The 20,782-nt window shown below is 41.8% G+C and overlaps 2 protein-coding genes across 3 annotated transcripts; one reads left to right on the top strand and one right to left on the bottom strand.

Moving 5' to 3' along the window:
* Window positions 1–349: 349 nt before the first annotated feature.
* zgc:113531 (uncharacterized protein LOC541359 homolog) lies at window positions 350–19,388 on the bottom strand. 2 transcript variants are annotated; one of them, XM_047588866.1, is made up of 4 exons: window positions 19,258–19,388; window positions 3,852–4,203; window positions 2,666–2,795; window positions 350–1,970 (listed from the first exon to the last, which is right to left on the bottom strand). In XM_047588866.1, the coding sequence occupies exons 1-4, from the start codon at window positions 19,275–19,277 to the stop codon at window positions 1,786–1,788; spliced, it is 687 nt and encodes a 228-aa protein (XP_047444822.1). In that variant the 5' UTR covers window positions 19,278–19,388; the 3' UTR covers window positions 350–1,785. The 2 variants fall into 2 exon arrangements, with proteins under 2 accessions (XP_047444822.1, XP_047444823.1); XM_047588867.1 differs by lacking the exon at window positions 19,258–19,388 and adding an exon at window positions 4,353–4,468.
* Window positions 4,758–20,031, top strand: ccdc24 (coiled-coil domain containing 24). The gene is made up of 9 exons (XM_047588863.1): window positions 4,758–4,812; window positions 5,378–5,539; window positions 9,272–9,450; window positions 12,552–12,665; window positions 12,786–12,890; window positions 14,246–14,300; window positions 18,211–18,274; window positions 18,526–18,631; window positions 18,764–20,031. Exons 2-9 carry the CDS (start codon window positions 5,390–5,392, stop codon window positions 19,773–19,775), a joined length of 1,785 nt encoding a protein of 594 aa, XP_047444819.1. The 5' UTR covers window positions 4,758–4,812; window positions 5,378–5,389; the 3' UTR covers window positions 19,776–20,031.
* The last annotated feature ends 751 nt before the right edge of the window (window positions 20,032–20,782 follow it).

Genomic DNA, 20,782 nt, shown 5'->3' with positions numbered 1-20,782 from the left:
TTGTGTGTTTTTCTGTGATTTATTTATTTATTTTTTTGCCATCTTATTGAAGGCTTTAACAGTCCAGGTCAACTCGTAAGAAATTAGTTTTCACCTGCAGGCTGAGCTAACCCAGAGCTTCCTAATGTAATATTGGCAGCTGCTGGAAACCCTTGTTTCCTGTCTCCCGTTGCCTCGGCAACTCGGATAAACCTGTGCGATCCCGCTGTAGTCCGTCCTCTTGTACAAAACCCGCCTTCACTGCGACAACAGTACAACACATTCCCTGGCTCTGCAGGGAAATCAAGAGGGCATCCTCTCAAACAACAACTATCCTCTTGAAGGGGAAAAAAGACTCAAAACAAATATCTTCAACATATATGAAAAGAGGTTTTATTTTGGAATAACTTCACATAAGGTTCTGGCGAAGCTGATGTTCAGTAGATACAAAGTACAAGCTGTATGGGCGTGACTCACGTCCCTTTAGATTGGTCCTGCACTTGTGGAAAAAACAAAACAAAAACAAAATTAGGCATTTATTCACAAGAGTTGAGCACTTTTCTGCAAGCAGCTAGAGCCGATAAGCTTGGCATAATGACTGGTAACTGGTGGGAAAGTAATGAAATACGGCAGTTAACTTGAGTAATTTCACTAATTACATAACGGATAACATCATTTGGTTAATCTGAGGGAACACACTGAGCGAGAAAAACAATTCCGGCTTGCCAGATAGTTTCAAATACAGCAGAAGATGCTCAGACCTTATTTGTAAAAGCCACTGAGGGAGAATTAAGGCTGTTAAGCTGGAGCAGCATCCTGGTGGACTGGCGTAAACACACAGTGTAACAAGTGGGGTCTATTTTTGGCTTTCGTTTAATCATTAATGTGGTGGATGGCGGCAAATAATTGTCAGAAGACCTGCTACATGCACCTAAAGTACATAAAACGACGATATATTTCATCGTACGGCTTGTAGCGGAGTTGCTGCGTTTTCTTTCACGTGAGAAAAACAAACAAAACAATAAAGCGGGTAAATTACAGATCGCTTTCCATTCCCATATCCCCATATTTCCATTAGATCAAGCCCTGCTCTCAAATATTGGCCACAGACCACAGCTTTCGCACAATCGCACGTGAGGCCACACTCTCAGTCGGTATATTTCAATTAGCGTGGAAATCAACCTACAAAGACTCATAGCGCAGTTAGAAAACTGCCCATTGTTCCGCTCAGCCACTTCCTAGTCTAAATTGCATCACGGCCGTGCGAGCGCCTTGGCTCTGCATCGACTTGTGACAGGTCAATTAGAATTGCTTATCATCCAGTAATCTCATTCATTGGCTTTGTTATGCGGCTTTAAATGGCTCCCGGGTAACTACCACCTATAAAAACACGTTGCATGCTCTCTCTCCCTCTCTCTCTCTAAAGATCATCTCATCTAAACTGTGGAAAAGCAGATAAAATTAGAGTTCAAACATCTGGAGCAAAGTCACTTTTTTGTTTCTTTAATGATGAATTCTTTTTAAATGGAGATAGGTTTAATTCCTCCTTGACCTGATTAACAATCATCTACTCAATTTGTAAGATTTGAAGTCTAGGCTTGTTTGTTTCATGTTGGACGAATAATCCTCGTTAAGTGGCAGCTAATCAGTCCTTATTTCTTTGGTTTGCTGTTTATATTTTTATTTTTGTAACATCTGGCTTTATCTGCACAGGACAGTACAGCGTGTTCTCTGACATAGAAGTTGTCAGCCTTTAAAGGACGTGTACTTCAAGGCAGCAGCTGGCTCCCTGCTGATAGAGGACTATCAGTTTTGCTGGGGTTGTTCAGGTATACAGTTTTTGAGGCGGGCACAGGTGGCGAGGCGGTTCCCCTCCCAGTAGCCGGCGTCCTGGCCGTCGTGACAGCGGCACTTGGTGCAGGAGTCCACCCAGACGGGCTCTCCTGCAGGGATCACTTGACGGCGCGTCGCATCCACGTAGCAGTTAGGGCCTGGAGGGAGAAGAGCAATCAAGGGAAGTGCAATTGAAGCCAAACGGATACTCAGACATGGGAGTCAAGTAGAAGGCATTGTCCAAACACAGTGGCCCCTGTATCCTTATTAAAATGTCAAAAAGAAACACAACCTCAGGATGGTGCCTAAAATAAATCAAAAGTATATCAAAATGTATAAAATAAATAGGTACGAGCCTCCTGTTGGATAATAACTGCACGGATGATTATCTTTCAAGTCATTAAACACCAACTGATGCGTTTGGTGAAATCAAATCGAAGAAAAATAACAGAACTTGGAAGAAAAATGAATGAAGCACTGGATGGAAAATAAATCTTCTTATCGAAACAATGCCACAGTGAATGCTGCCACGTAATCACAGCTGAAAGTGACTCAACGAACTGTCAGATTTTATTTGGGTGGAGACTTTTTTTGGTTGATTCTATAACTCAGAATACTTTGTTAATCCTTCAAGGTAATTGTTTCACTGCAGCTGCTTCCAGAAAGTGACAGTTGCAAATATTGCACAAGTATTTACAATTAGAAGAGGACAGACACTTTATAATATATGTACACAAATGTCACATGTTATAATATAACAAAGTAGAGTAGAACAGAGAGAAGTTTTTTGTGTTTACTTTTCCTGTATTTAAAAACTTATCCTGTACTTTATTTCAAAACTTTTTCAACATACCCTCCTTGCATTCAGGGCAGCACTTCCCAGGCTGGTAGACAGGGTTGACACATGGTGGGGGGGCACAATCTGCAACTAGACAGCGGGCGATGCCATCACTGTCACAAGTGCACTGCTCACATTCTGAAGGCTGGAACACAAACACACAAACACACACGCCGTGACACTCTGCATGTAATCATTTCTGATCTCTTCATGCTGTGAATTCTTATGAAAAGGTATTAATATTGGGAACAAAGGACTGGCTTGTGTGACGTCCCGGGAAACCAAAAGTTTTACAACTGAACACCACATCTTTAAATTTCAAGAGGTTTAATTTAAATTTTCTTAAATTAGTTTTTCATGTCCTTTTCACACAGTCTCACGCTCGTTTGTTACAGAATAATAATTATCTCATCTGTTAAATGGCGTCTGATCAGTTCTGACAGCCTGTTATGTTCTGGGAACTTTTCACTGTTGATAAAAATGACAACAGCATCATACACCAGCACCACACACCCAACCCTCGTCCTCCTACCATCTCAAAAGGGGGCGCCGTTTACCTCCAATTCTCTGCTGTGAGCTTATTCCATATAACATACCATCCTGTGGTTCAACAGTTTTTATGAACACAAATATTTATGAAACTATACCATCATGTGTTTGTAGAGAACACCTTTAGGACAATTCTTCATTATGAGATATAACAGTTTATCTTAAAGCCTATGTCTATACACATACAAAATGAGTTTTCCTTAAATGTTAGTTTAATGCTTCTTAACCTTTAACACTTAAATAATGAAACATTGTGCACCTGTGTGTGTTAAATTTAAGGCGTGTTTAGATGCATAAAGAAAACTATTTTGCCAAGAAATTAGAGAAATGATCGAGGAACGTGTCTTACAGATATTTTACTCATATAACCTGTGCAGTAGTTTGGCTCAGCTCATGTTGTTATAAAATGTTCATTATAAATCCATTCTATTTGTTTTTATGATTTACTTAGTGTCCTTATATCCATGTAGTGACAACTTTTATATATAATTTTATATCATAATGTATCTGCATTGGGATTCCACATTAAAAATAAATAAAAAATAATAATAAAAAAAGACAAAAAAGCAACCACACTTTTAGGCCGGGTTACTTTCACCAACCCTGAATGACATGTGTGCAAGCGGCCATATCTCATTCTGCTCAGACTTACCTGGAAGTTCTGCCCAAGCTCGTACACCACACTTCGGTACTCACAGCCGATCTTCTCGCACCTGGGGCAGCAGTCTGTGGGGTAGTGGCTGACATGGATGCACGCAGCCGGGAGAGAGGTGCACTCAGTGCGGGCACAGGCGGAGCCCTCGGCGGTGCACTCGCACTGGGTGCAGTGATCAGAGTCCAGAAAGTACCATTCCCCGACGTAGTATAGGCTACCATTGGCCTCGCAGGTGCTCTCCTGCTGTCCCGCGACCGAGAAGCCAAAACCAGCCTGCGCGCAAATCAGAAGTGCCAAAACGGCCGTGCGTATTTTGCGCTCCAGTGAAACGCGCTTTGCCATAGTGTATCTGATGAATAGAAACAAACGAAAAGTTTTAAAGTGCGCCAGAGAAGTGAAACGACAACTGTAGTCCAGTTGGGGTTCGCTTCGATAATCCAAGTTTTTTTTTCTTTCTTAAATATAGTTTGCTACATTGTCAACCAAGAAAGATATAACCTTTAGCGTCCCCTCTGCCTCCACAGCGGTCTGCAGGGGCACTTCTGCAGAGAGCCCGGAAGTCAGTGAAGGTTTGGGGCATAAAGAGGAGGTAAGTTGCATTCACTGTTTTCCTGTGAATCACAGACCAGTCTCAGCTGAATTCTGTCCCTCCCCTAGATACACTTAAATGCAGACAATAGCGCAGGTGGTCTTGTTTATTACTTGTTAAAAACTTACATTATGTTGAACACGAGCAAAACGCAATTTCTTTCCCATTGTTTTTTTTATTATTACTGTATGTCACACTGTATTGTTTTATTTTATTAAAACACAAAAACGTGGATAAATAAGATTTCTTTTTTGACAATCTCACCGTTGTCTGCTCCTTTTTGATCTCGCGATATCTGTCCTTAGCAACTGGAACGTTGTCCCTGGATACCACAGCCTTGCCAAATACCAGCACAACTCGCCAAAAAAGGTCAGCGTTTGTTTCTCTGTTGCAACAAACTAAAAGCGGTTTTTATAAACTTCTCATCGGTTTGATGCAAGCAGTGGAAACCTTTTCCCCGTCAGTGTTTGAAATAAGTAGAGTGAACGTTTCGTTTATCCTTAGTGAAACGTTAGCTCCACATGTATAGCCTATATACCTGGAGTTAGCCTTTACCAAAACTAACATCACTGCTAAGTTTGCTTGGGCGTCTTTCCCAGTGTTTTTGGTAGATAAGATTTATTGGATTAGCAGAGCAGAGAGTTAGCAGAGAAGCTGCATAGTTTCTGCATTGCTCATTGCTATGATATATAGCTCATATGTTCCTCGCACAGATGCAGTGGGGTACAGTGCTGCCTTTAAAATGTGTAGTTGAAATATAATGTATAAAAATACTCAAATGAACACTAATTTACCTCAGAGTTGTACATTAGGCAATGCACTGAATTGTACTCTAGCTTTAGTAGAGTGTCATGCTGCTAAAACTACCATTAGCAATTATAGTATAATTGTGTTTACATGTTTCCATAATTCATTTTCACTCCTTTACTCATAGATTGCCATTCGTATGCATTCACCTGATGGAAACCAACCCTGGTGCCCCAGCCAGTCCCTGTGGAGCTTGATCGCTGAGCATGTTTCTGGGTCAGAGCTACAAAAGATCCGCACAGCACTGGGCCACTCCCTGGTAGACATGTACACAGACGTGTACGCTGAGGTGAGAGGTTTTTTTTTTTAATGACTCAAGTGTTGGATGCCTTTTGTTAGAACATATCCAGTGCCTAATTTCTAAATTTAGCTTCAGATTCAAAACATAAACCCCTTTTCATCATCCGTACAGTTTTATCCCTTCGGGGAATTTGGAGTCTGGGTCTGTTTCTAGTAGGATTTCCACAAGAATACCACCACAACATCTACAAGAATTTCCTGTTGCGCAAAGCAAAATCAAACAATGGCTTTCCTAATCATTCCTGGCTGTGCGATGTAATTTAAGAACTCTGAAGTCATTTCTAGGTTAGTTTGGCTGCACGCGTTGATTCCAGAGTCCGTAATAAAAAATGAAACGAGGGTTAACTGGCACTGTGCCTCAGCGAAGTCCAAATGTGAGCCAGTCAGACATCAATATTTATTCAAACCCTCGGCCCCCGAAGCCCCTTGTATGGAAAACACAGAGCTGGCAAAATGACCTCACCCAAGACGGATGTGCAGGGTCTACATGCGAGATCTAAGCTAAGGTGGAACACACAGCTCAGTAAGTAGGTCTATTCTAGGTCACGTCTGAGGTGCAAATACTACTTCATGATGTGATGATACAGAGAATAACAGTTATGTTAAAACTCATGTTTTTTATACTGTCGATTGATTTACTGTTAATTCATTGTTTGGTTTTAAAATGCTCAAGTTGTTTTCCATTAGATACACATTAATGTTTTGTTGGTCGTCTGATTAAGTCAATTCAAATCACTATTGCATTGAAAACCCTCCAATGTTTAACCTTACAGCTCACTCTGAATACAATACTTGGGTCCCACTCTACTGAAAGAACATTCCTCTCAACCTGACTTACGTAAGAGGTCATGCTTGTTTGTGCAGAATATAAAAATATGTATTTTTTTTCCACATCTCTCCTTCTAGCACCATTTTCTTCCCATCCATTTCTTCCTCCTCTGTATGTTTCTGCACTCCTACCTTCTGCTAGCTTCTTTCTTCTGTTTGTTCAGTATTGAAACCTCTGTAGATCTGCTCTCCTCTCCCTGTCGTGCGCGAACAGGCCAGTCATTGTTTGCAGAGAAACACCTGGACATAGTTTGTCTCAACTGCCAGGCCGCGATGTGTAGATGCTGACCGTATATTGGCTTTGTGGCATATAGCTGACACGTGAAAACCACATGTCAGCTATAAAACATGCGGTGAATACTTTCAAAGGTAAAAGGCACGCAAGCCTCCCTTTCTAACAAGCCAACTCAATGGCCTAAACTTATTCAGTTCACTAATGAATAATAAATATCTTTTTTTTTTTGTGCTTAAAGCACATTTTAGAGAAGCATCAAAATAACACTCCATTCAGGTTGCTGCAGAATAATTGAGTTCATATGCAAACACGGTCCCGTCTGCACGCACACACGCTGTGTACACACAGAAAGAGGCCCGGTGAGCTTAATGAGTCAGGGGGTCGTAGAACAGGGTTAAAGAGGCTAATCCTCAACTCTTGATAAGACTGTTAGCAACACATATTCTTTGACCGTGTGTGTGCGTGTGTGTGAGTTAGCGTATCTGTACTCTGTGTATGTGTGGCTTTGACTATTGCTCTGATATTTCTTCACCTACAGTTGAGGGTATGCGGTGGCTGATTGTAAAGGCTCCAGACGGAAAAAGAAGACTTAGGCTGAAAGCTTTGAGAAATTTCCACGGGGAAAAAAAACCCAGAGCACAGGATGCCTCATTCAACTACAGTGCATACAGGTTCTCCTTCACTTATTACGTTCAGTGAAGGGTGGATCACTCCCTTTTCTCTTTTTTCCCTCTCCTTGTCAGCCTATCTCCAAATCTCTCTCTTCTCTGTCCCTGCCTCTTTCTCTTGCAGCCCATGTAATGAATTCCATCCCTCAGTGAACGACTGTGAAAAGTAATAGCAGATCTGCAGGCGACTCCTCCATTCCTCGACGCTGCCATTCCTCCCTCCATCAAGGCCCTCATTGTCTAAGGCGGTTAGATCAGAGGAAATATTAGATTCTCTTTTTAAGTCTCCTTACAAGGCCAATCTCTTTGTGCCTCCCCCTAAACCCCCACTCTTTTTTCTCTAAGCTGAATGAAAATGAGCCCTTTCAGGTAAATGTATTTTAAATTTAAAATAATTCGGCGTAATAGCTCCTGGTAGGGTTTTTAACTGACATGTTTGAACAGTGTTCCCTTAAAATAGCTTCTGGATGAGATCAACAGCCTCAAAGCAAAGCAAGGGAGAACAAAATGCAGAGAGGGCTCGTTAGCCAGCAAAACCACGATTCCTGTAACATAAACACCTCAACACTCAAAGACGGCGCGGAGGAAGCAGGTGCGAGTGAAAGCGGCCTGTGTAAGTGCAGGAGAAGCTGTGTAAAAGCTGCCGTGTTAGTGGATTGTGCCAATACGCAAAGACCAGAGGTGGCGTGTTTAGTATCCTCCTGTGCGTTCCTTTGAAGCGGAGCCTTTGACTGCGACATGACAGAAGTGACTGGAACAGGTGTTGAGGTGTTTATGTAATCCAGACTTTAGTCTCACAGCACACAAGACCTTTTGTCCAATGGCTGTCCTAAAATATTTTTCTGCCCAGTGTAGTGTGAGCGCTTGTTAAACTGGTGCGGCGTTTTCTCATTTCATGTCCCTGTGCATGTAAAAGTTTAATTTCTTCCTGTTCTAAGAAGACAGGCTCAACTGTCAGACATTTACAGTAAACAATGTCTTCTTGCAACGCTGACCTGCTCCGACAGTGTTGTTACCAATATAAAGTGAGGGGAAAAATGGAGAAGAAATTGCAGCATAGTCCCTTAAATGACTGAAACACAAAAACAGTTCAAGGACCAGGAGAAGAGAAACTGAATACATACTATTATCATCCGTGTATAATCACAACTAACTATAATTGCTTATAATGACCCCTCATATTTAAGTGCAACCATGTAGCCCAGATTGGAGGAACCAAACACCGGCTCTAGAGGGACCTTATAGAATTTTCTATGGTCCTGTTCCAGTGGCCATAACTGCAGGGTTTCCTTACACGCTTTGAAAGTGAGGCCTGAGGGATTCAGTCGGTAGCAATCTGCAGCCCCACAGCCCGGTGCTTCTAAATCCTACACACTGAACCATTACACTACAGTTGTTTACATCCGTCTAACAGGTTTGCATGTTTTAAAAATTATTTTTCAAGTATAATCTCACATGTTAACTGAAAATATACACATTTTATATCCTTGCATTAAGTATTGACATGTAGATTGTAAATGAACTACCTAGAATCCCCTTTTCCCATTCAATCACACAGTAGTTGTAGTTTTATTCTGGCATAAATTGATGAAGGTTTAAAAGAATCCATCCTGCATCTACAGCCCCTCCTTTGCAGAGGAAAATCTGCTTTACTCACAGTTTTATTTGCTTTTTCACACGTCGTCATCACATTATTGGTTTACTGAGACTTTAAAGAAACAATCTTCCACTTTCAAGGTGTCCTTGGGCGGGGAGGCTCTCTCTCCCTCCATGTCTGCTTCACTGCTGCTGCTGCTGATTACTGAATGGGTTGGAACATCTACTCTGTTTTAGAAGATATCTATTTACAGCACAAGCCCCTCGTGCTTGTAAATATTTCAATTTATTGATAGGGAATCAACACGAGAATATATTTTTACTATTGATAGGATAATATATCAGGTTGTTTACGTATAACCTCTGCTTGTCCTCTTTCTGGTGACGTCTGCAGGCTGAGATGCTGGGCGAGATGTGTCAGGTCAGCCGTGGAGGAGGGAACCATGGCAGCAGGGGAGGAAGCCCGTTCCCATGTCCGCAGGGCTCCCCTCTGGCCGACCCCCCCGCTGTGAAAGAGCTGCTGAGAGCTGAGGTCAAGATGTTACTGCAGACTCTCAGAGAGCGGGCCAGCAGGTAGTTACCATCTCAGTCACATAAATCTACCGTAATGTTTATTATTAATGAGTTTGCGAAAGGTTTTTAACTTCCATTATTTATTCCTGTTTTTTTGAAGCAGTTCCTATTAATAAGATTTTGAAGTAAATTAAAAGAAGCACATCACAAATTGCCTTATCGATTTGCTGTTACGATTATATTGCCAAACGAGAATTTATGGAGACAAAGAAATAAGTCCGCTTAAGTATTTGCAAACACATAATACATTCAAGAAGATTCCACAGTGTGCTCCAGACAAAGCGCACTTCTGCACAACACTTTCCAGACAGTACGTGTTATGTGCTCAGACCAGATTTTACTTTTTCAGTTTTGATTGTAGATATATAGACAGCCATTAGAGTGATTCAAAAAAAAGCAATTTCTTTCTTCCCTCTTTTCTCTCCCCTCCTTCACATTTTATGTGCTTAATAGATTTTTGTCCTGATCAATAGTCCAGACTGAGAACAACACTTTTCTTTAGCTTTTTTTTTTTTTTTTTTTGGGGGGGACAGGCAGTTAATCTCACACTTTTAACGTCATGTTTACCCAAACAAAGACCACCATAAAATGCTATATTGTGTTCCCATGTCAGTCAAAATGGAATGTGAAAGCAGCGGAACAAAGGTTTTTGGAGAAGGGATTGTGCAAACTGCTTTGGGAATTGTTGAACAATAGGACAATTATTAGAGGGAGACATACATTCCTGTCTAAATGGCAACAAACAGCAGCCTAGATTTAAAGTCAGTGCCAGCTTCTATATTAAAGAGTTGCCTAAACACTATCTGCGTAATGCTATAAACTGTAGAGAAATAGCGATTGGTACTAGTTTTTTATATGTCATAAGGGACTGATAAGCCCCCGATGAAGTATCATATAACTTCCCAGTTCCAAACTTCTACAGCTAATTACACAACTCAGAGCAGAGATGAGCATGTGGCAACCGGCAGTTTAATGGCACATTAAAAAAAATTATTCTGAATAAAGTCATGACAACATGATATGTTTGGGACAACATACAAATGTGTAAGTGTGTGCGTGTGAGTCTGCCTATGTTTAGGCCAGTAACCGTCCCAGCAACAGGCTCAGTGCTGCCAGGAATGCTGCACCATGTTCTGCTGAGGGCTTTTAGGAAAAGCGTGACATAAGATGGATTGTTCTCCGCTTTGTGACCTGCCATTTATTGCCTGTCAATTTGTCGACTGCCCTTTTTTATTGCGATTGTCTTTTTTGTTGACGTCTGGTGTCTCTTTATTGGCTCTCGGCGCATGTGTGCGCTCATTTCGTTCACGCCGTCGCTCTCCGGCCTCTGTTCTCAACCACAGCTGTTCTGTAGAATCTGCACATATTTTTATTTGCTGCTGCACAATTAGATCAAGTTCACTGACATCATATGAGAAACGGGACTGAGAGTCTACGGCCGTGTTAGCAGCTGACTGCACGTATTTTCAGGATGTTTTGAGCTAAATGTTAACGTTAGCATGCTAGCTCACATCCATGATGCTGACATTCTTGTAGTCGCAATGTAAACATGCTGATGTTTAACTGGTATAATATTCACTGTGCTTGCATTTTAATTAAATAATGAGCTAATTAGCACTAAACACACAACATAGCTTAGACTAATATGAATGAGTTGCAGGTATGTTGTGACACAAATTAATGTATGTACCAGGTCTAATGACAAGTCATCCAATAATTTATGATGAATGATGTGGTTTGACGAGAAGAAATGTTCCCTTAATGTTTCTACAAGATTATTTAATTCTCTCTCCATACTACAGAATCTCATTCATGCATTAAAAGATATACAAAATACGTGAGGTAACCCAGGTACAGGTCTGATGATCGTAAGAGCACAGCGTCTTGTTAACGTGTCTCGGAGCAAAGCACAGAACATCACAAGTCACTCTCATAAAGTCCTCTGGCTCGTAAATCGTAAATCGATTATAATAAGTTCCTTTCAGGCCGGGTAATGTAGCCCATTGTTTCGGGGCTGTGCAGGAGCACTGCCAAGAAAGTATTGGTGCCACACAGACTGTGCCAGCACAAATCGCCTTTTCTCTTTGAAGTTGGCTTTGGTACAGTTGTTGACCTTGATACTTCCTTGATGTGTGCGTTTCAAGCCTTTGATCATTCAATTAGGCTGCCCCCCAAGTGCGTATCAGCTGAATGGCTTTCAGGAGTAAACCCAACACACTTCTCCCTACCAACACTTCCAGTTAATAAAGCTCCACAGTCCTCTGTTTGTCAATTTAGTCCAATTTAATATGCTTTGTGGGCCTGGAAATTGAGACAATATTGCCAACGCATCGAGATGGAGACCGTAATGCCTCTCTCTCTCCGTCATACTCTCCCATTAAAATCTTTATTTGCTTGTATGTGAGCGTTATCATTAATCTAATTTCCCAGACATGTTAGCAAAGAACACTTTATCTAACACAACTACCTTTTTCCTGCAATTTGAATTATTTACAAATAATGGGTGTGGGTGTGTGCGTGGATGGGTGTGTACCTTGTGAAAGTCAACTGATTTATCTTATTGGCTTCTGCTTGTGTGGTCCTGATGGTCGAACCATTCATTCCTAGCACACACACACACACACACACACACACACACACACACACACACACACACAGAGCTCCAGGTCATTATCTCAGTGGCATGAAAAGATGTGTTTTCTCCTCATGCAAAGTCTATTCGATTAAGCAGAACGGACCGAGCTGTCTCCCCACCTGCAGCTGCCTACACCACTGGTTTCCTCTTTCTCCCAGGAGATAAAACCTTGCTGCTGTCTATCTCTCTGTTTTAACCTTTTTGGACAGTTTATGAACTGAACTTAGGTCTGCCTGACAAATCTCAGTTTAATTGTTAGTCTAAATAGACAATTTGAAGTTTACTATACACATTCACCAATCTCAGAGCACACACAGATACAAAACAGCTCCACAGTTCTCTTTGTGTCTTTGAGTTTATATTTAAAGATATTAGCACTGTTATGATAAAACTGGGTTCAAAAGCACATTCAATGAACAGACTTTTGTTAAGGTTTAGTGTTTTTTCTTCACTCTTGTTGTTATAGAAATGATGAGCTCCTGTTTCGGTACAAACCTGAGACTGTAAACTACGCCCTCAGTCACAGTGAGATCTGCTATAGTAACCGTAGCAACCCTGACCAAACCGTTACTGGAAGCAGGTGGGTAACACAGGTGCAACAGAATCTACATGTTTCATTGACACGATACTGCACTTCTAATGGTGCAGAAAATATCCTTTAATCCTCTTTTGTTTCCACTTGTATTCTCTTCTCCTTCAGACCAGGCTCTCACTGTTCAGTCCAGTCAAGTGCTGAAGATGAGATTGAGGCCATGAGAGAAAAGCTGAATGTCAGTGAGATAGACCAAGTGGTCGACCACCTCAGGTAAGTTGATGGAGCGGTGTTACACTCTAAGCTAGTGAGCCCTTACTGCTCCTTCTCACATTGTTTCCCGTGAAGAGGCCTTGAAGGCGCCATCGGCCGCTGTTTTCAGTAAAACGTTTTTAAAACCCGCTCAGCACCGAACAGCAGATAGACACAGTTAGCAAGTAGCTGGTGAACACAGTGGAGCATTTAGAAGCTAATGATCCAGGATAGAAGCTGGGAAGCCAGAAACAGAGATATATTTTACCCCATATCTGCTCAGTAAGTAAATCAGTGTTTCGTAACGATTTCACCGACTTCCCCAACTCCATCAGATACTGTGTTATGTTAGTTTTATGCTCGTAACTTCTTTTTGCTGCCCCCAAGTGTCAAAAATAATGTTATTACAGGTTTAAGTCTCTAGTGTTTAATAATTAATAATATATATCAGACAATGAGTCTAATGATCACTGTCTTACAATTGTAGTGAACCTACAGAGTCTCGAAACGAAACATAATTGATGCTCCAACATATTCAGATTTGAATGAGGAAATAAATGATACCCCTACATGACCTTATTGTTTTTGCAGTGTTGGTATTTCTGTTGCATTGTCTCGAAAGACAATGACTATTTATCTAGTGTGAAATCATGTATCTTAAATTTAAATAATCTACTCTATTTGTGCTTCCTAACACAAAATAATGTGTCTTTACCAATCCTGCATAACAAGAGCATGTACACTACATACAACCTGAGTACACACCATGAGGGCACATGATGAATTCTCATCATGTGTCCATAATACAACCATAACACAAACCAGCCAAGACCAATTCTGACCAATTCTGCTATACATAATTGCTGTTCCAGGTTTTTTTCCTCGTATTCCCCTCAGCCCTCCTTCGTGGCTTCTGTCGCTGCCGTGACTCCCTAATACTCCATCCCTCCTTTCCTTCCTCCATCCCTCACTCTGAGGCCCATGGGGAATGTAGCCACTGGAGCTACCTTGGAAGAGGGCCTGCCTCCCTGTCTCTCCCTCTCCCTCCCATTTCCTGACTAGACCAGAACAAAAGGCCCCATTGTCAGAAAATGGATCCCAGACAGAACCAGGGCCGGCAGAAGATTCTTTTTCATCTGAAAGAAGCGAATAAAGTCTGGCGTGGTTATGTAACCGGAGAAGAAGAAAGTGTGAGGGGAGAAAGGGGAGGGAAAAGAAAAATAGGACACTGTTTCCTCAGTACCTTATGAAAACTTTAGAGGATAAACTCGCTGAACAGGGCACCTATTCTGATGCTACTGTATCAGCTGTTTGATCATATTATACACTTAAGGTCTGTCTGTTTGATCAGTCATTCTGGCTCTCTCTCTATCCAGGTCTCTCCTGAAGGAAGAGTGGGAGGCTTTGACCAGACATGTAAAGTATTTAAAGGTAAAAAAAACAGAATACAAAACAGCCAACCACAGCAATCATCCATTTTTTTTTTTTTTTTAATTATTTACTGGAGACAAAAAGAGAAATCAAAGCATGAATAGATTTTACCCATTCATACAATCCACAGTACAAAGCATTGTACCAGTTACGATGCCTGAATAGTGTGTTAATATTACACATATGTGTTGTATAATTTATCCTCCCCTATACGTTTACACCCTTAAATTCCTTTACCTTTAGTTCGTCCTTATTTTCTCCAAGTGTTGCATGTGTTCTGCACAATGCTGATCTGACTTTTCCTAGAACCAAACGGATTTTTCTGAAGCCTGAATCCCACAAGTAGACCTGCTAACTCCCCTGTGGTACAGAAACCCTGCCAGGGCCTACATTTACACAAACAAACATGCACAATCTTGCATGCACCCTCACAGGAAGCTGGCAAGACCTCAGTCTAAACGAGTTCTTTTCTTTTTCCATCCGCCCGGCCAAGAGCTGCTGTAGCGCCGGGTTAGATCGATCTCTTTCCAATCATTCAAATGATGTACAGTCGCTTTTAGACACACACGAGGCGAATCAGTCGATGGGAAGAAGAAGCACATGCGTTCATGCCTTCAGTCTGGCCTCACCTTCTGGTATTATGAGAGGAGCAGAGGCTGAGTTTAGCCAGATGTAGGACTTTTCTGCGGACCAGATGTGGAAATTGTCTGTCTGTGCCCTCTGCATGCCTATATGACTGGTCTGACATTGCCAGCAACTATTCTTGTTTCCAAGAAAGATGGGAACTCAAAGCAGACGAGTTTTTATTACGAATCAGTAGTGGTCGTAGTCTGTGGCTGCTGAGTGTCATTATGCTGGCTGTACAAAGAGCTACTTAAATAATTCAGACGTTCTTAAAAAGAGTCATAAAGTGAAAACCCCATTGGAAAGATAAACAAAGCAGCGCAGGTACTGTCTCTGGAAAGCCTCATCAGGCCTTTTACTGTCTGCGAAGTAAAGCTACATACAGGAAAGTGAGGGGAGACATTATTAAGTTTCCCAACACAAGTGAGTGTTGTTCCAGCGATTAAGACCCGAGGCTTTAGGGCTAATTGTAGAGACTTTTCTGTAAAGGTCTTTTTCAGAAAGGTTATGCAGGTGTCATCAATACCTGTAAGGACAGCGAGTGGTTGCGGTCTTTGTGTGCGTGAGCATGGCACAAACCCATTGTGCACCTTTAGTTGCTGCAGGGGTGGATGGTGTTGAAGCCGAGTTGTGCCGGATACCGTTGCTTCATAAGCTGCAAAAGCTCATCAGTTATTGGAGGAATGGAAACTGTAATAATCCACCCTCAAAGTTTTTGTGTGTTTTTTTAGTTTTTACTGTACTAACGAGTCTCATCTGAGTTTCAGTTCGTTTGATCCGTTCGCACAGTTGAGAGGGTCATAATTAAATATTCTGTGGAGGAGGTTCAATAGAGAAGCTAGTGAGAATCACCAATCACCAATCCACTCCTTCATGATCCCCGTTCCTACATATGTTTGGCAGAGAATAGGAATTTGGTTTGTGATCCACACTGGAAGATCTTGCTGTGTGACAGAGCTAAGAGGGAAAAGAATTCCAAATCACTGTTTTTTGTTTTTTTTCTTTTAGATTGTGATCATTGACATCTGTTTTGTGTGTTTCAAGGCCTGCTGTAATTAGCTCAGTCATTGCCAGGAATGGAAAGTGCTAAATGACAAGAATTGTTGAGCAACAGTGTTTGTCTCTCAGCGTTACTGTTTTAAATCCAGATAAAGTGTCCTGTCCGACCTCTGCCTCACACACTGGCATGGTGTCGCACACACAACTGAGATTTCTATTGATTTTGTTTTATCCGGGGCAGTTAACTCATATCATTTTTGAAACAGCTATTAAAATCGAGCCAATGAGATTTCTGGTCGTTGATACATCGTGATCTAATTGCCTTTTTAGTGCTGCATGTAGCAGCCGATCATAAATTGGTTCTAAACACAGCCATAATGACCCATTTTCTCTTAGCGGGAGGTAGGCTCATATAACGACTTGGGCCAGCACCGAGAAACACCTCGTAATGACTGTAGTTAAGAGTAACTCGCACGCACACGCCTCTGCTCTTGTTTAAGTGTGTGTCGAGCGTGGAGTCTGTCGAGTGAAAAAGTTGTAGTCTGCCTTCACCCTGAAGTTGTGGAAAGTATGTCAAGTACCCCAGACTCTCAACTGCAGACCGAGCTGTCGCTGCTGCTTTACCCATTAATATTAAGTGAATATTCTCGGAGCCAGAGTAACGGACACTATCCTGTGGTCAGGAGTCACGATGACTCACGACTCGGATTACTGAGGTCACACTGAGCTTCCCTGTCCTCTGCTTCATGTTGATCTTTCCTCAAGTTAAGTCAATTTAAATGAGCTCATTCATCATAGATGATGGAGTCCGTCTCAGTGCAGCATTTGACGTATAATCTGCTTTCACCCAGAGCTCACGGCCTAGACAGCCACCGAACGTCTCGCTGCAGGACCAGAGCTCGAGTCCTCTGTCTTCGATGCCCCTTCACTGATCTAAAGCAGTCAGAGACGGACTGATTTTGGTCCAGGTGATGAATGAGGCAACTCCAGATGCTTTCGGGCGGCGAGCGGTCGTTACAGCATCTGCTGCCTTTAAGCCGCCGCACTTCGGTTCTGTGTTTTGAATCGGTGGCAGCGGCAGGAGGCAACACCACCACCAAGACTGGAAGCTACCTCCCACCGTCCCAGCCTGTACACCACAGGCTCCAACCATTCACATTATATTCTCATCATGCAGAATAAACAGAGCGTGCTGTAGCTTAAAGTGAAACAGCAGCATTGTTACTTTTTTTAAGGTGACGCATTTCCAACATTTATTATACAAGTGCTGCCTTATAAAGGTCATGCTGTTTAAGATGCGGCGCTAAGCTGTTGACCACTAGACTGAAGCTATTAAACGAGCCTGTTCTGGTCAGACTGAAGATTTTTGCTGACTGACGAACTTGATTAAGCTAGTAGACCCATCACCTAAGATTATTAAAAAGAAGGAAGCCGTCCTGGAGTTCATCTAGACTGGGTGGAGGGATTAGCGAACATTTCCTTTAGCTGAGGGAAAAGCTGTGTATGTGTTTGTGGAGGTGGATTTGGATTCCCATGTCGGAGAATTATCGCGAAAGCTTCCAGTTTTCCCTAAAATATCAGCAAGTCAGTGCCATGGTAATGGGTTCAAACCCCACATGGACCACAAAGCCTATTTTTGGAGTGTGTGTGTGTGTTTCTGTTCTATAAAGTTTTCAGTGGCCTCACTTCCAGAGACTTACCTCGTCTGCAGCTCTGAAAGACAACACTACAAGGTTTTGGTTAGAGTCCCACTGGGGGGACGAAATATGCGTTTTAACTGTCAGTCTCCAGGCCCGTGGGTATGTTTGGGTGCGTGTGTGTGCATATGTGTGTGTTTGCGTAATGGACTATATATTGTGCGGTGGCTATAAAGACTCTCATTAGCATTTGTGCTGGTGTAAAATGAGGAGAGGAGTCTGCCAATTACTAACAAACACACGCAGGCGTTGCAATCAAAGCTATGGTTTTACAGTCTTTGCACACACACATACACACACACACAGTGCTATGGTTTTCTTTTGCTATGGATATAAATGTTTGAGGCCAAATTATTATGGAACACTGCTGCTCAATCGTTTAGTGGTCTCACACACATTCCTCTCGTCTTTATGCCTCTCTTATTTTTATCCTTTTTTCTCGTTCCTTTTCGATTACAGAAGCCTCCTGCTTTCTTTCTTGTTTCTCGTTTCTTCCCGTTTCTCCAGTCTGTCCTATTTTGTGCCACGGTCTTATATCTATGTCAAATGCTGCTGAGATGTACAAGTAAAAAGTTTTCTGCTTCTTCCAGGGAAACATTAAACACAAGCGTCGGAGTCATCGTGAATCTGATAAATGTGAACCTTCGCTCGCAGGTCAGTCAAATCTTTGACGTTTGCTGCCATCTGGTGGCACATTATTGTTTTTGACAATCATTTTAAACTTTGTTTCTTCTGTTGAAATGAGAGATCCTGGGCTCTGGCCAAATCTACACTGTTTTTGTCAGCTAACTGAGATAAAAACTGATTGGATGTATCCTCATGGTAACGCCTAGACTTAATTATTGATAGTTGAAAAGTCTGTTCCAGTTATTTCAGTTATATCTGTTGTGTTTGTTGATGTGTAGAGCTGAGGGAGCTCAGAGAAAATATACAACTGGATTTGGAGCTCTACCCCTCTTCGCTTGCAGCTTTGACCTCTCTACCTGCGAAGGACCTGAAACACAATTTCAGGTATCTATGTTTTATTATTGATCATTAAATAAAAAGTTCATACTACAATTCCTACAATTGTGCTTCCCTTTGTCATATTGATGCCAAACAATGTTCTCTGATAACATTCCTCTTCTGATCTCTATCCCCCAGACCGTCAGCAGGACAAAGTGCTGAGACTCTGCCAGCTTTAACAGCTCCATCAGCTTTAAGACCACATCCACGTCCTCCTCTGGGCCAGCCTAAACCCCGGCCACCAGGTGGACGTCCTCTCGCCAAGACGTCTCTATCCAGACCTCATAGTCAGCACAGAGTCACATCATCCTCAGATAAGTCAAGTAAAACACCCACCTGCAACAACACTGACACTTCTGGGCATGCAAACAGCCTCTTCACCTCCGATCAGATATTAGCTAAAAGTGAACACCACTACAGCTCTGCTCCACAGCAAGACCGAGCTGTTCACAACAGGATGGCGCCTTCAAGTTTTCAAACAAAATCTGAGAGAAACGCACCGGTGCACAAAACCCATCTATCATCCCATCGCAGCATTCACAGACCGAGCATAAACTGCCATTTATCACCACAGAGCGAGGGAAAAAGCAGCGCTGCCTGGAGGCCAAGAAATATCAATATCACCCCCTCACCTGTTCCTGCTCCGAGTCATGTCTCTGATGTAGACGGTAACAGCAGCATCAGTGAAGACCGCTGTGCGTCAACGAAGGAGAAATCAAGTAGAGAAAATGGAAAACAGGATCGTAGCTGTAGAGATAGTTTAGAGTCACCAGAGAGAGATGATGACAGGAGGACTTTGAAGACTTCAGTCACGTCTGAAAATAGAAGCCCTCCCGGACAAAACGACAGAAAGAAGAGCAACCGTGAGATTAACAGGAATAAAAATGCTCCATCTGTGAAGGATGATAACAAACAACAAAGCCTTAGTAGTCTCAGTTTGACGGATGGCTCCATACATCATCCAGAAAGCAGCGATGCGCCTCGAGAATCCGCATGCACTCAACCATCATCTACACTGATTGAAGAACAGTTTTTCACTTACTCCAAAAAACCACATGGCGGCAGCACTGGCATCAAAAATGTTCACACTGGGCCCCAGTTTCTGGAGAGGGTTCATCAGCCAGTTCCTCCTGCCACAGTGCCAACATGAAGTCGACCACTACCAGGACAAGGCTCGTACACCTAAAGGAAAATAAAAGGCAGACTTGTTATTGTCTTGAAGCCATTTTTTTTCTGTCTAGACTGTAATACTACGTCACACAGTCACTATTTTATTTTGGAACATGGTGGCCTGAGAGTTGCGCAAATATTCCCTCAGTGTGTTTGGATAAAAACTAAAACTTTACAGCTGTGTCTGACATTGCACGTTTTCTCCAAGTGTGGATTAAAATGAACTACTGACAGGAGTGCTTGAATTTTTACATTGTCTAATTTTTTATCTAACAATTATTTTTTGGGTATTCACATAACGTCAGAACCAAACCTCAAAATATTATTCTACACTTTTATACAAATGTTCACAAAAGAGAAGACCAAACTACATCAACTCTTGTTAGTCATAATGAGTATTTTATCTTGTTTTAAATAAATGCTACATCAAACCAAATGTCAGATAAACTGCAGTGGAACATTTTTGATTCCAAATATTGAAACAAAATGAAGTAGCTCTGGCTCAAGACTTTGCAAGAGGTTTTTAAGGCAAAAGAACACTTTTATCCTGTAGGGGAAGGTTATAACCCTCTGCCTGGGGCATAATTTACCCTACTAACCACTCTTAGCTTGTTGCCATGCCATTGTCATAGCTCCTGTTGAGATGTAACGGACGTAGGTTTCTAGGTCTGAACTAAGGAGCACTACATCTATTGCAGCTATGTCAGTTCTCCTAAATTAACAATCCCCATGATCTATCTGGCTTTATATAGTTTACAGGTGATAGTAGCTAATACAGTACAACAAAAGAAAAACAAAACAGAGACACAGTCATACAAAATATCTGAAAACAATGTTTCAAACACTAAAAAATAAAAGAGTAAAATAATAAGACCATTAAATTAAATGATTTTTCTCATTATTAAGAACTACTATAAAATGAAACCTTGCATCTTAATTCTGACTCTGTTCTCTCCTCCTTTGTCCTCATCATAAATGCCTCATATT

Source organism: Mugil cephalus, chromosome 7 (genome assembly GCF_022458985.1).
Source record: "Mugil cephalus isolate CIBA_MC_2020 chromosome 7, CIBA_Mcephalus_1.1, whole genome shotgun sequence".
Lineage (NCBI taxonomy): Eukaryota > Metazoa > Chordata > Actinopteri > Mugiliformes > Mugilidae > Mugil > Mugil cephalus.
The sequence above is the reverse complement of the archived record's forward strand: the minus strand, read 5'-3'. Positions and strand labels throughout refer to the sequence as shown.